The sequence below is a fragment of the Salvelinus alpinus genome, chromosome 31, assembly GCF_045679555.1.
Source record: "Salvelinus alpinus chromosome 31, SLU_Salpinus.1, whole genome shotgun sequence".
Lineage (NCBI taxonomy): Eukaryota > Metazoa > Chordata > Actinopteri > Salmoniformes > Salmonidae > Salvelinus > Salvelinus alpinus.
In genome coordinates, this window is record NC_092116.1 from 5,731,545 (window position 1) to 5,746,032 (window position 14,488).

General features: G+C 42.3%; 1 protein-coding gene across 5 annotated transcripts in view; it reads right to left on the reverse strand.

Moving 5' to 3' along the window:
* LOC139561098 (ankyrin-2-like) overlaps positions 1 to 14,488 on the reverse strand; it is a 256,021-nt gene that overhangs the window by 75,006 nt on the left and 166,527 nt on the right. For all 5 annotated transcript variants that reach the window (XM_071377945.1, XM_071377946.1, XM_071377949.1 and 2 more), the window contains exon 3: positions 395 to 493. In XM_071377945.1, coding sequence (XP_071234046.1) covers positions 395 to 493 — 99 coding nt within the window. The remainder of the gene's footprint in view (positions 1 to 394; positions 494 to 14,488) is intronic.

The window sequence follows — 14,488 nt, forward strand, 5'->3', positions numbered from 1 at the left end:
AATATTTAACGGAAAGTACAATATCAAGCCAAAACAAACCAAAACAATTCACAATTCCCTTTCGGCGTAAAACAGCACATCAGATTTCACAACGGAAGAAAAACAAAATGTGTTATCGTCCATGATCTTTGGAGTACTTTCTTTTGACAAGTCATTTGATAATTCTAACTATCTTTATTTGTAATCTAAAAGTCCAAAGCAGCTAAGATAAATATAATCTTAACACTTGACCAGCATGCAAGCTCCTAACAAGCCTTTACCCAGTTGTGGATAAAATGAATAGTCTACCTACAGCGGACGTGGACGGACATAGCACATGTACTGTAGCTCTTCCTAATATGATTCTATCATACTGTGCTAGCTCCACAGTCGGTAGTGCGGTAAGGGAACCCACCTTGGTGGCCGAGTCCACAGCTGAGCCTCTCTCCAGCAGCTCCTGGACCAGCTCCACGTGGCCCTCCTTAGCTGCCAGGTGCAAAGCGTTGAGCCCATTCTGAGGAAGAAGAGAAGTAGACACGTATAAGAAGATAGGTCAGCCTCAAAACAAAATGGAGGATAGAAACGATAGAGATAAAGGAAAGAGAAGGGACTGGGTGTACCTCCAGGTCCATAACCTAACAGGGTCCCTTTCCCTCTCCCAATATCCCTCTCCTTGTCTTGGCTGTGAAACCCTGTTCTCCTCTCTCACAAATACACACACACTCTCGAGGGAGGTACAGACTGAAATACCAAAGGCAGTACTGGATGTCAGAATTTGTGCCGTGTCACGATGGTTGTGGACTAGTGCCAGTCCAGGATTCACTATGTAGGCCTGGTGGTATTAATAAAGTCAAGCAGAATATGTGTGTGTGTGTGTGTGTGTGTGTGTGTGTGTGTGTGTGTGTGTGTGTGTGTGTGTGTGTGTGTGTGTGTGTGTGTGTGTGTGTGTGTGTGTGTGTGTGTGTGTGTGTGTGTGTGTGTGTGTGTGTGTGTGTGCTATCTGGTGTTTGTCACAGGGGTCACTGGTGTGTGATTCTGTTCCTTGAATGCGACTTGCCAGCTATGCTGTAATTTATAGCTACCTGTCTTTCCAGACACCCATAAGACTTGACTTTAGATCAGAACATCCGTCCAAGACTAACTCAGATATATCAAGACTCAGATACACAGTTGAAGTCGGAAGTTTACATACACTTAGCTTGGAGTCATTAAAACTCATTTTCAACCACTCCACAAATTTCTTGTTAACAAACTATAGTTTTGGCAAGTCGGTTAAGACATCTACTTTGTGCATGACACAAGTAATTTTCCAACAATTGTTTACAGACAGATTATTTCACTTATCATTCAGTGTATCACAATTCCAGTGGGTCAGAAGTTTACATACACTAAGTTGACTGTGCCTTTAAACAGCTTGGAAAATTCCAGACAATGATGTCATGGCTTTAGAAGCTTCTGATAGCCTAATTGACATCATTTTAGTCTATTGTAGGTGTACTTGTGGATGTATTTCAAGGCCTACCTTCAAACTCAGTGCCTCTTTGCTCGACTTCATGGGAAAATCAAAAGATATCAGCCAAGACCTCAGAAAATAAAGTCTGGTTCATCCTTGGGAGCAATTTGCAAATGCCTGAAGGTACCACGTTCATCTGTACAAACAATAGTACGCAAGAATAAACACCATGGGACCAAGCAGCCGTCATACCGCTCAGGAAGGAGACGCGTTCTGTCTCCTAGAGATGAACGTAATTTGGTGCGAAAAGTGCAAATCAATCCCAGAACAACAGCAAAGGACTTTGTGAAGATGCTGGAGGAAACAGGTACAAAAGTATCTATATCCACAGTAAAATGAGTCCTATATCGACATAACCTGAAAGGCCGCTCAGCAAGGAAGAAGCCACTGCTCCGAAACCACCATAAAAAAGCCAGACAACGGTTTGCAAATGCACATGGGGACAAAGATCGTACTTTTTGGAGAAATGTCCTCTGGTCTGATGAAACAAAAATAGAACTGTTTGGCCATAATGACCATCGTTATGTTTGGAGGAAAAAGGGGGATGCTTGCAAGCCGAAGAACTGTCACGCCCTGACCTTAGAGAGCCGTTTTATTTCTCCATTTGGTTAGGTCAGGGTGTGATGTGGGGTGGGCATTCTATGTTTTGTGTTTCTATGTTTTGGCCGGGTATGGTTCTCAATCAGGGACAGCTGTCTATTGTTCTCTCTGATTGGGAATCATACTTAGGCAGCCTGTTTTGCCACCTTAGGTTGTGGGATGTTGTTTTTGTTAGCTCTGTGAAGCCTTCAGAACGTGACGTTCGTTATTCTTTTGTTGTTTTGTTTGGTGTTCTGATTAAATAAAGAATCATGAACATCTTGGTCCACTTCTTCCGACGAGTGTTACAAGAACACCATCCCAACCGTGAAGCACGGGGGTGGCAGCATCACGTTGTGGGGGTGCTTTGCTGCAGGAGGGACTGGTGCACTTCACAAAATAGATGGCATCATGAGGCAGGAAAATCATGTGGATATATTGATGCAACATCTCAAGACCAGTCAGGAAGTTAAAGCTTGTTCACAAATGGGTCTTCCAAATGGACATTGACCCCAAGCATACTTCCAAAGTTGTGGCAAAATGGCTTAAGGACAACAATGTCAAGGTATTGGAGTGGCCATCACAAAGCCCTGACCTCAATTCTATAGAAAATTGGCGGGCAGAACTGAAAAAACAAGGAGGCCTACAAACCTGACTCAGTTACACCAGCTCTGTCAGGAGGAATGGGCCAAAATTCACCCAACTTATTGTGGGAAGCTTGTGGAAGACTACCCGAAATGTTTGACCCAAGTTCAACAATTTAAGGCAATGCTACCAAATACTAATTGAGTGTATGTAAACTTCTGACCCACTGGGAATGTGATGAAAGAAATGAAAGCTGAAATAAATCACTCTCTCTCTGCTATTATTCTGACATTTCACATTCTTAAAATAAAGTGGTGATCCTAACTGACCTATGACAGGGAATTTTTACCAGGATTAAATGTCAGGAATTGTGAAAGACTGAGTTTAAATGTATTTGACTAAGATGTATGTAAACTTCCGACTTCAACAGTACCAACTGGTCCCAGTTAAATTTTGCTAAAGACTAGTTTATTTCCCTCCATAAGGGACAATATGTTCCTAATAGGAGATTGATGTTTACGTCCTGTTGTTGGGGCAATAAATAGATCCTAAAAGCTTTGGAGAGAGAAAAATTACGATTACATTTCAATATCACTCTGGGCGGATTACCCTGCGGATTAAAGAATCCAAGCGTTTGCATTTGCCAGCTAATTCCCAAAACACCACAACATGAGGGGCCCAAGTAACTTCAATATCCAACCCCAGATGCCAACAACATGACACAACATTTGGATTCTGAGGAGCAACCCTCTCTCATTCCTAAAACTAATCCAGAGCGATGTACAGGAGCAATTGGAGTTAAATGCCTTGCTCAAGGGTACATCAACAGATTTTTCACCTAGTTTGGGGCGTCTCAGTGACCCAGCACTAATTCAGGGAGCGTTTGTCTGCTGTTTAAAAAGGGCCGCTCGGTCGATATGTAATTTCCTCTATAGCCAGGGCAGCCCCAAACAGACTATGTCATACGGTCCCTGTTCAGACCAAACTGGACTGCTCCTGAGGACCCCTATAGTTACAGCAAGGCCCCCTACAGTGTTTAGAACCGGTACTGAGCATGAACGTGTCCAATCAACCCATGTCTATTAAAAAAAGAGTTACATGTTCTGCAGTCTGCACTGCCCTGAAGGCGAACAAGAAGCATCTTTTTTAAAAGACATGCTGCATTGGACTCAGAAGGGTGCACCATCTGCTCTCTTCTCACTTAGCTTGTCCTCACATCCCTTAGCACTGTCAAAAAGCTATATTTCTATTGTGTAATTGTAGGGCCTGGCTCCAATATTGTTCTGAAGGTAAAACGTAGAGTGTAGACAAACACCTTACAAACTCCCTGTAGAATGAACCCCTGTTAACCTGTCCTTGGTAACACACTTCACCCTCAGAGATGGCATTGGGAATAACTCAAGGCCAGCCAGACAGGATGCTATAGCACCATAACACCTGTCACTACCAAAGCGGAATGGAGTAGCCATTTCTGTCCCTATTTCAACTTTATAGATGAATGGCTGCCTCTGTCGTTTGTCCCCATGGAAGTTGGTAGGGATGGAGGAAGTGAGGTGGGTTGTTAACTGCAGGGACAATCTGTATTCACTCCTTCGGGGCGGAGATCCTTCTCCCCCCCTCCCATTCCGATCCCCCCACAATCTCAAAGAAACACCTCCGCCCATGGCGCTCCCATACAGTCCCATCCATCTCTGCCTACAACAACCCCATACTGTATGAGTGTACCCCCCCCCCCCATTCATCCATCCTTTAGAGTTTGCAGGCATATCACTCTGTCACACAGTTCCCCAACTGACCTACTGACCACCACAGTCACTCAATCACAGTCATTAAATCAGCCTGGCCAGACGCAATCCATTATGAAACGTTCTAATTACATAATATAACATTCACCCTAATGTTCCCGCTTGTTATTGTTCTATTATATGCAGATGTAATGTGGTGGAAATCTAATTCATAAGCAGCGGTGGTTAGAGCAGACTACTCCCATGGGGCATTGCAGCAGTCATAACCAGCATAAATAGCCACTAATTAACATGCAGATTGTGAGTTATTATCATTATGAACTATGGTGCTATAATAAATGGAATGCATTACTCATTCGAAAGGCGTGTTAAAAGTTTCCAGTCCGTAGGGGTAACAGGAGAGTGCAAAAAGTAATTAAGTATACTTTTGAGAAGAGCGTTTTCGGTTAAAAAGGGTCAACTTGAAGAAACATATCAAGTACCAAATAATAACACAATAATAAAAGTGACAGGTAGTTGATACAGGTCATTTAGATTGGAATAGTCCACAAAGGAATACATTTCTAGCAGAGTAGACCAAATAACTTCCACTAAGAGAATGTCAACTCCACCTCCTGCATTAAGTTGAAAAGAGCTACTGTATTCCACCAAGGGTTGTCCCTTAACACTTTTTTCAACTTCTATAGTAGAATCATAACGACCACTTCATCATACAAACAAGGTCTTCATGCAGCAGTAATGGTTTACAGAGTTGAGTTTGAATTGGGGGGTTCAGAGCTGCTGTGTGAGTCTGTGCGGTTGATTGATTGGTTCTCCAGACTGTGTTGGATGAGCCACAAGGAGCTTTCACGGTCATAGGTGGAGTATTCCATCACTAGTGGCACGGGCAGAGACTTGATGGAAAGACATCCATCTAATGTGGCACCTGCAATGTATTTATAATGTATGACTGCTACTTTAAATGCAGTACCACCATCAAGTTTATTTCTCCCATGACTGTGCAGAGGAAATTATGCCAGGGACAAACTGGGAATATATCAGCCTTAAAGACAGGGAGACACATTGGTATTTGTTACAGAGCAAGAGGCTCTGTAAACGAGGCTTGGCTACAGATAGATGTAGGATCTTAATTTGATCCCTCTTATTGCTGAGCATTTTCCTGCACTGCAGGATATGCAAATAGTCTATTCAAGGTATAAAAATGCTTCAAAAGATTGTAATTTCCACTTTAAAATGTCAGACTTTATTTGAAAAATGAAAAATGTATCAACCCCTACAAAAACATGCCCATTAGTTATAATCACCATAATGAATCACATTTCCTGTTGCAGGATTATTTTCATGCTGTAGCAAACTGGCTCAAATTAAGATCCTAGTAGTGTAGTAGTCTGGTTGAGTGAAGAGGCCTGGGAGACAAATGAAGGTCATGGGGATGAGGATGGAGGAGCAGATGGTTTCAGCCCACAACACTAACAACCACAATCTATCTGGCAGCTGTCAAATATAATACCTGACATACAGTAAATGGCTGTTATCATTATCGTATGTCAATTACATTTTTACATTTCAGTCGTTCTAGCAGACGCTCTTATCCAGAGAGACTTCAAGTAGCGAGCGCATACATTTTCATACTTTTTTCATACTGGCCTCCAGTGGGAATCGAACCCACAACCCTGGTGTTGCAAGTGCTGTCAATGCCATTTGTATGCCTGTAGTGTGGGGTGTGGGCTCGTTGCTAAGGATGACTGACATAGATCCTTATGCTTGCTGGTTGCTAGGTTGACTGACAGTTTCAATGTGATCCACTTTGCAAAATTGCATTGCTGGCACATGCACATGTCAACCACTCAAGGGTGTAACAATACAGAACACCTTGAGATTGCTCCAGCTCACTAACTAATATCTGATCACTAGACCATCAGATTCCACAAGCACACTCATCAATCCATTGACTATACCTGTCATATGGTATATGAACTGACAGGAGATGTTAGTGACTAGGGTCCTGTCTCCTCCCCTCTCATCCATCTCTCACTCTGCCCGACACCCACATAGGGCTGTGGTGGTCATGACATTTTGTCAGCCGGTTATTGTCATGCAAAAGTAGGGCTGGGCGATATGACCTAAAAATCTAATTTATTGGAAATTCACGATATATACAGTGCCTTCGGAAAGCATTCAGACCCCTTGACTTTTTCCACAATCTGTTACGTTACAGCCTAATTCTGAAAATAATCCTCAGCAATCCACACACAATACCCCATGATGACAAAGCAAAAACAGATTTTTATACATTTTTTGCAAATGCATTACAGATAAAAACCAGAAATACCTTATTTACATAAGTATTCAGACCCTTTGCTGTGAACTCGATATTGAGCTCAGGTGCATCCTGTTTCCATTGATCATGCTTGAGATGTTTCTACAACTTGATTGAAGTCCACCTGTGGTACATTCAATTGATTGGACATGATTTGGAAAGGCCCAAACCTGTTTATACAAGGTACCACAGTTGACAGTGCATGTCAGAGCAAAAACCAAGCTATGAGGTCGAAGGTATTGTAGAGCTCCAAGACAGGATTGTGTCGAGGCACAGATCTGGGGAAGGGTACCAAAAGATGTCTGCAGCATTAAAGGTCCCCAAGAACACAGTTGCCTCCATCATACTTAAATAGAAGAAGTTTGGAACCAACAACACTCTTCCTAGAGCTGGCCGCCCGGCCAAACTGAGCAATCAGGGAGAAGGGTCTTGGTCAGTGAGGTGACCAAGAACCTGATGGTCACTCTGACAGAGCTCCAGAGTTCCTCTGTGGAGATGGGAGAACATTGCAGAGGGACAACCATCTCTGCAGCACTCCACCAATCAGGCCTTTATGGTAGAGTGACCAGATGGATGCCACTCCTCACTAAAAGGCACACGACATCCCGCTTGGAGTTTGCCAAAAGGCACCTAAAGACTCTCAGACCATGAGAAACAAGATTCTCTGGTCTGATGAAACCAAGATTGAACTATTTGGCCTGCATGCCAAGCGTCATGTCTGGAGGAAACCTAGCACCATTCCTACGGTGAAGCATGGTGGTGGCAGCATCATGCTACGGGGATGTTTTTCACTGTCAGGGACTGGGAGACTAGTCAGGATCAAGGCAAAGATAAATAGAGCAAAGTACAGAGAGATCCTTGATGAAAACCTTGTCAGAGAGGACTTCGTTGGCGTGAGAGGCAGGGGAAAGGGGCTTGGTGTGTGTAAACCGTAGAGGAAGAGGCGAAGCGAGAGGTTTCACTCTCGCTAAAATCGGTCCAAAATAAACCAAATGCGTTTATATGGGCTTATTTTGTGCCTAAGCTTGTCGCCTGCCTTCCCGACTTTGGGGGGACAACGACTACCATTGTTAGGGTGGAGACGTGCATCTCTTCATTATATACAGATCTCTGGTGTACATTTGGAGGTGCACACAGCACAGAAGGAGCGAAAGAGACGAGACCAAAAATAGAACACGAGAACAAGTGGAAATAAACGCTTCAAAAAACATTTTTTTTTATTATTATTTGCGATTCTTGCGATTCTTGCGATTCTTGCGATACAGGCATTTGGAATATCGCAGATTTTTTTACATTTATTCATTAATTCGATATATCGCCCAGCCCTATGCAAAAGGCTCCCGGTCTCAAGGTAATTGACCCTTTCACATATTACAAATCCAGGCCTCCACGCATATGAGCTGCATACCAGCCCCTGATGCGCGGCTTTGGAACAGCTACATTTAAAAAAAAGTCTAATAAATCTATTTAATATACACCATCACAATAAAGCCTTATTTATTTTAGTCAGGTCTAAAGAAACATGATATGAAGAAAATGTATTTCAGAATAACAGAATATGAGTTGGCCTACTGTATGTTATCTGGCTATGCTCTATACCATAGGCTGTATGTAGGCTTGTTCATTTAGCTGACAAGATATGCTTATAAATCATGTGCCATTATTTGATATTATATGATTTTATAATAAGAATTGAATTCATCTGAAAAAATAGAAAGGATATTTTTCCCAATCCGGAGCGTGTACGCATATGAAGTGGCTATGTTGAAGTTAAAAGGGATAATTTGAAACTGATCCTATATGTTAGATTTACTTGGCAACTATAGTTGTGAATGACACAAACCGTAGAATTTCTTCAAAACATATATTGGCTACATGATGCGGCTATAGGCTAAGTCACAAAAAAAACTTGCGCTCTGTTCTTGCCTCAGGCTGCACAGCTGTTCTCTCATCAAGTAATCATATTTTAACCTATCGGACTATTCTCAATGTAATCTTGTCTGTACTAATATGTCAAATTAGTTTCATGATCAAATGGGGAGAAACAGGGGCAGGGGAAAAATACATGTCACCTGCACGCACTCGAATTGCGAATAGAGGCCTCGCGCTTTTCCGGCGGTCCGTTTTCCAATGACGCCTGGAAGGCTACTTTGGTTTTATAGTGGAGCTGTGCTTAATATGAGCAGCTGAGAAATAAACATAGGACCACTTATTTCACTCCACGCATCAACCACTGCTTGAGGAACATGCTCTCGTTGTGCGACAGGTGATATTCCGCCCAAACTCCGTATGCCACGGGCTCTCCAACCCTGTTCCTGCAGCTACCGAGTGCTTCATTTGGGAAACCAAATGAAATCTGTTCGGGAACATCGATAGTAACATGTTTTCGCAACTAAACATATTTCACTAAACTGTTGACAGACAGCACGCTCGAGAAAAGGAATAAGGGAGAGAGAGGAGGAGAGGGAAATGCATGGTGGTGAGATATTCTGTATAGCTAAAAGTAATGTGCCACCAAATTAATTATGAAAATATAAAGAAAATCCCTATTACTAGGCTATTCAAAATCAAATACAAATTCACTATAATTGTAGGCTACCTGTAAGCCGTCCTGCACAATCAATGAACCAACAGCATTGCCTAGGGCTCTCTCCCATCATGGATAGACATTTTGGAGCGTAGCATAAGGTAACCAGAATGTATAAGGTAACCAGAATGACTCATGACTGCCGGTATGCTGGTAATATGGTCACAGCCCTACACCCATTCGTCCAGGTCCCTGTCACTGTGTGAAGGTCACTGTTCTACTGTTACATTCCAGGAGGGGAGGGGCAGCCGGACTGACCATATGGAAGGAGAGGGGGAGGGAAGGGGGGGGCATTGGATAAGGGGAGAGACCAGAGAGAATGCAGATATAGGAGGACTAGGGTGAAATAGGAAATCAGTGTTTGTGACAGTGCATCTGCATTGTTAGCAACATACTCTATCTGACATGGCAAGCTGACTGTTCAATCTGTTTATGAAGCAGAACATCTATATGTTCCTGACATTATACAGTAGAGCACTAGCTCAGATACTAGCTCAGATCACTGCATCAAAGCCCACGCATTCAGATGTGCTGCCAGATGTGAGAGAAATAGAAAGAGAGAGACAGAGACAGAATGTGTGTATAGTGTATGTGAGCGAGAGAGGGGGGGTGGCTGGGCCCTCACCTATCTAGATTGCTTTGGCTTTGTGAAGAAAACTGTGTGTGCTTGTCTGTGTCTGTATGGTAGGGTTTAGACACATAGCCCAAACAACAAACAACCACTCACACACACCCCATGACCATGTGACTGTTGTTTATCAGCTTGACCACCGTGACCATGGTGGTTGTCAAGACCGGACTATTTACATCCTAACAGTTGTCTGTGACCCACGTCAGGGTGCCCCCCCCTCCAGCCGCGCAATGAGGAACGTTAATGGGTTGGAGGAGGAACAGATAATGGTCATGCGCCTCCTAAATTAAGACCCACCAGCCTCTCAGGGGGAGAGGTATGCTCCAGAAATAGGGAATGTAATGGAAAACTACAGTTGAAATCCGAAGTTTACATACACCTTACAGGCTGACTACACCACTCGCGTCCGGTGATTCAATTATTGCACCCACACTGCTCGTGCGCGCCAACGAGCGTCTGCGTTGCCAAGGGCTAAAATAGAAATCAGTTATATTTCTGACGCAGAGGGCACTGCAAGTCCTGCCTCTCCCATCTCCTCATTGGTTTATAGAAGCAGGTACCCACGTGCCATCTCCTCATTGGTTATACCCACGTGGGTGACTGAAAGACGAACGAGGTCAGTGGCGGTAATGGACCTAATTTATGAAAGTTGTCAATCACAATATAAAGTCAAGAGAAGAAAAAGCCTGGAAGGAAGAGAGATGAATAGAAACGATTCGGTTGACCGTTTTATGTGTGGATTAATTGGAGTAGAGGACCTTGTGCATTTCAGGTAAAATAACGACTCAATGTTTATATCCCAGGACAAATTAGCTAGCAACAGCAAGCTAGATAAATAGGACAAATTAGCTAGCAAGTGCAAACTAACTAGCTAAATTGCCATAAATATTTAATGTTTTTCGACCTGTACCCAAATTAATATAATTGGTTCAGAGTTTGTTTTTATATTTTAACTTGCATGTCGTGGGTCAGAAGTTTACATACACTCAATTAGTATTTGGTAGCATTGCCTTGAATTGTTGAACTTGGGTCAAACGTTTCGGGTAGCCTTCCACAAGCTTCCCACAATAAGTTGGGTGAATTTTGGCCCATTCCTCCTGACAGAGCTGGTGTAACTGAGTCAGGTTTGTAGGCCTCCTTGCTCGCACATGCTTTTTCAGTTCTGCCCACAAATTTTCTATAGGACTGAGGTCAGGGCTTTGTGATGGCCACTCCAATACCTTGACTTTGTTATCCTTAAGCCATTTTGCCACAACTTTGGAAGTATGCTTGGGGTCAATGTCCATTTGGAAGACCCATTTGCGACCAAGCTTTAACTTCCTGACGGATGTATTGTGCTTCAATATATCCACATTATTTTCCTCCCTCATGATGCCATCTATTTTGTGTGCACCAGTCCCTCCTGCAGCAAATCCCCCCACAACATGATGCTGCCACCCCCGTGCTTCACGGTTGAGATGGTGTTCTTCGGCTTGCAAGCGACCTCCTTTTTCCTCCAAACATAACGATGGTCACTATGGACAAACAGTTCTATTTTTGTTTCATCAGACCAGAGGACATTTCTCCAAAAAGTACGATCTTTGTCCCCATGTGCAGTTGCAAACCGTAGTCCGGCGTTTTTATGGCAGTTTTGGAGCAGTGGCTTCTTCCTTGCTGAGCGGCCTTTCAGGTTATGTTGATATAGGACTCGTTTTACTGTGGATATAGATACTTTTGTACCTGTTTCCTCCAGCATTTTCACAAGGTCCTTTGCTGTTGTTCTGGGATTGATTTGCACTTTATATGTTCATCTCTAGGAGGCTGCTCGTATGAAGGCTGCTTGGTCCCATGGTGTTTATACTTGCGTACTATTGCTTGTACAGATGAACGTGGTACCTTCAGGCGTTTGGAAATTTCTCCCAAGGGTGAACCAGACTTGTGGAGGTCTACAATTTATTTTCTGAGGTCTTGGCGTATTTCATTAGATTTTCCCATGATGTCAAGCAAGGAGACACTGAGTTTGAAGGTAGGCTTTGAAATACATCCACAGGTACACCTCCAATAGACTCAAATTATGTCAATTAGCCTATTAGTAGCTTCTAAAGCCATGACATCGTTTTCTGGAAATGTCCAAGCTGTTTAAAGGCACTGTATGTAAACTTCTGACCCACTGGAATTGTGATACAGTGAATTATAAGTGAAATAATTATAAGTGAAATAATCTAATTATTTGTGTCATGCACAAAGTAGATGTCCTAACCGACTTGCCAAAACTATAGTTTGTTAACAAGAAATTTGTGGAGTGGTTGAAAAACGACTCCAACCTAAGTGTATGTAAACTTCCGACTTCAACTGTAGCTGTTATAACATTGGGATGGTCAATAGCAGTAAATCTATGCAAATGTAATTTCTACAATGGGATATAGTAGACTTTGTCACATCCCACAGGTTTAATTAGGAATAGAGGCAGGATATTGAGAGAGAGAGAGAGAGAGAGAGAAGAAGAAATAAAATGACAGAGGGAAACACCAATGACCTAAACCCACTGATCCATCCCCTCCTGCCAGTGGCCAGTAATTAATGTGGAACTAACAGCGTTTTAGCAACAAGAAATCTTATCTAAATCTGTTCCTATAGACCCCCAGGAAGAATATGACATCTTTTTATTTTTTTACATTTTCTGACAAGCGAGCACTTATAGTATATGGTCATCTTCACATTTTCGTTAATTCATAGAATGTTTGGGAATTACATAGAGTAAGGCATTTGTGGAAGTTCTATAGCAATATAGAGTGGGAAAGCCGCCGAGCGTTTGGACAATCAATAGACACTGCAGTAAATAAAACCTAATAAAAACATATGTCTTGTCCAGGACCGGAGTCTACGCAGACTGGTGCGGCATAGCCAATCAGAGCTACAGTAGGCCTATATGCAAATAAGCCATTTGCCACACGGGCCTGCCATCATTCACTTTGAACTGAACTGTGTGGTTACAGGCAGTAGCAACAGCGTGACTTTAGATCATTAGAACACATTCGCCAAAAGCCACAAAATACACCTGAATCGATTCCTGCAAATATGTAAATACCACGGGAGTCCTCTTACATTTGGGAACTTCACAGTCCTATTGATCAAACAACCATGGAAAGGTAGGCTATCCCTCCCTCGGATGCCAATGCACATCAACAATAACAAGATTAACAACTAATGCTAGCCAGAGCAAGATAAACTAAAAATCTAACAAGGGAACATTAGATTAACACTCTCAAACTCTTTCAGCTAGTTGGCCGTCAAAATTGCACTGAAACGATGGGGAATAGTAGCCTGCTCGTCCTTCTGCATCTTGCCTGCCAATGTATGTTTGTCCCAACCCACGTGTTGACAAATGAATGGGAATTTGCCTGCCTCTCCCGCCCATTTGATTGATGCCAAATACATTTCATTGACAGCTAAGAGACTAACTGTGGATAACAGTCATTCAAGTTCAGCATAGCTAACGAGCTAGCAAAGTGATTCACAATTCTTGCTAGCTAACCAAATGACACTTGAATCTCTAGCTGTAGCCAGTAAAAAATTATATGAGTTCATTATGATAGCCACATTAGCAGCTAATTATCATTTCATTTTTTGGGGGGTAAATACAGGCAAATATATTGATAAAAGTCACCTTGTCCTAGAGAGATTTACACGGTTATCATGCCAGGGTAAGCCTATTGGAAACACAGCCCTTATTTTAAGTGTTTCTAAAATCCTCTATGGGAAAAATGTATGGCAAAAAAAAAACTGATTGGAACCATTTCCTTGTTTGACTGCTAGGGTTTATGGTTATAATGACTCATACTGTGGTACTCTATTGCAAAATAAACAATTCCGTCAATTCCGTTCTACTTAACTCGGTGTCTCTCATATACACCAATGCAATAGAAGCTGGGTCTGGGCTACTTAGTTCATTGACATTCATTTTCAATACACTCCTCACTCGTACCTCTTCTCCTCTTATTCTATCCTTCCTTCCATCTATATACTTAACATTCTGTTTATTGTACCTGAAGGAGACGCATGGTGGATTTACGAGAGGTCAGAGTTATAGATTCAGAGTGATGGATTTAGATGTTATTGATTCATTGATTTTTCAATGTTAATATTAGCGGTATTAAAATCCACACTTTTGGTGTTGATCTTACTAACAGAAACATATAAGAAAACAAGAAAAATGAAAACTTTGATTTAGCCTGTTTTTTTTATAAAGGGAAGCACATTGCCATTCCCTGTCCTAGATTTGCTCAGTGAAAGCTATTGTCAGACATAGCAGTGTTACGTAAAAGTATTGCCTTGCAAAGCGCCTGTTTAATAATGAACCCTGAATGACAGAGGCGCTTTACTCCTAATGTAATCACGCTGACAGCCTCCTTCAAGATGACAATGATTACATTTTAGAGAGAACGGCAAAAACACAGCACTCAAGGAGACTGGGACAATCCCTCTCTTAATCTGAGAACAATGTTAATTGTAGAGACTAGAGTGTGGTGATTAGGAATACAGCCAAATAGTCAGATGTTTTGTGTTTAAT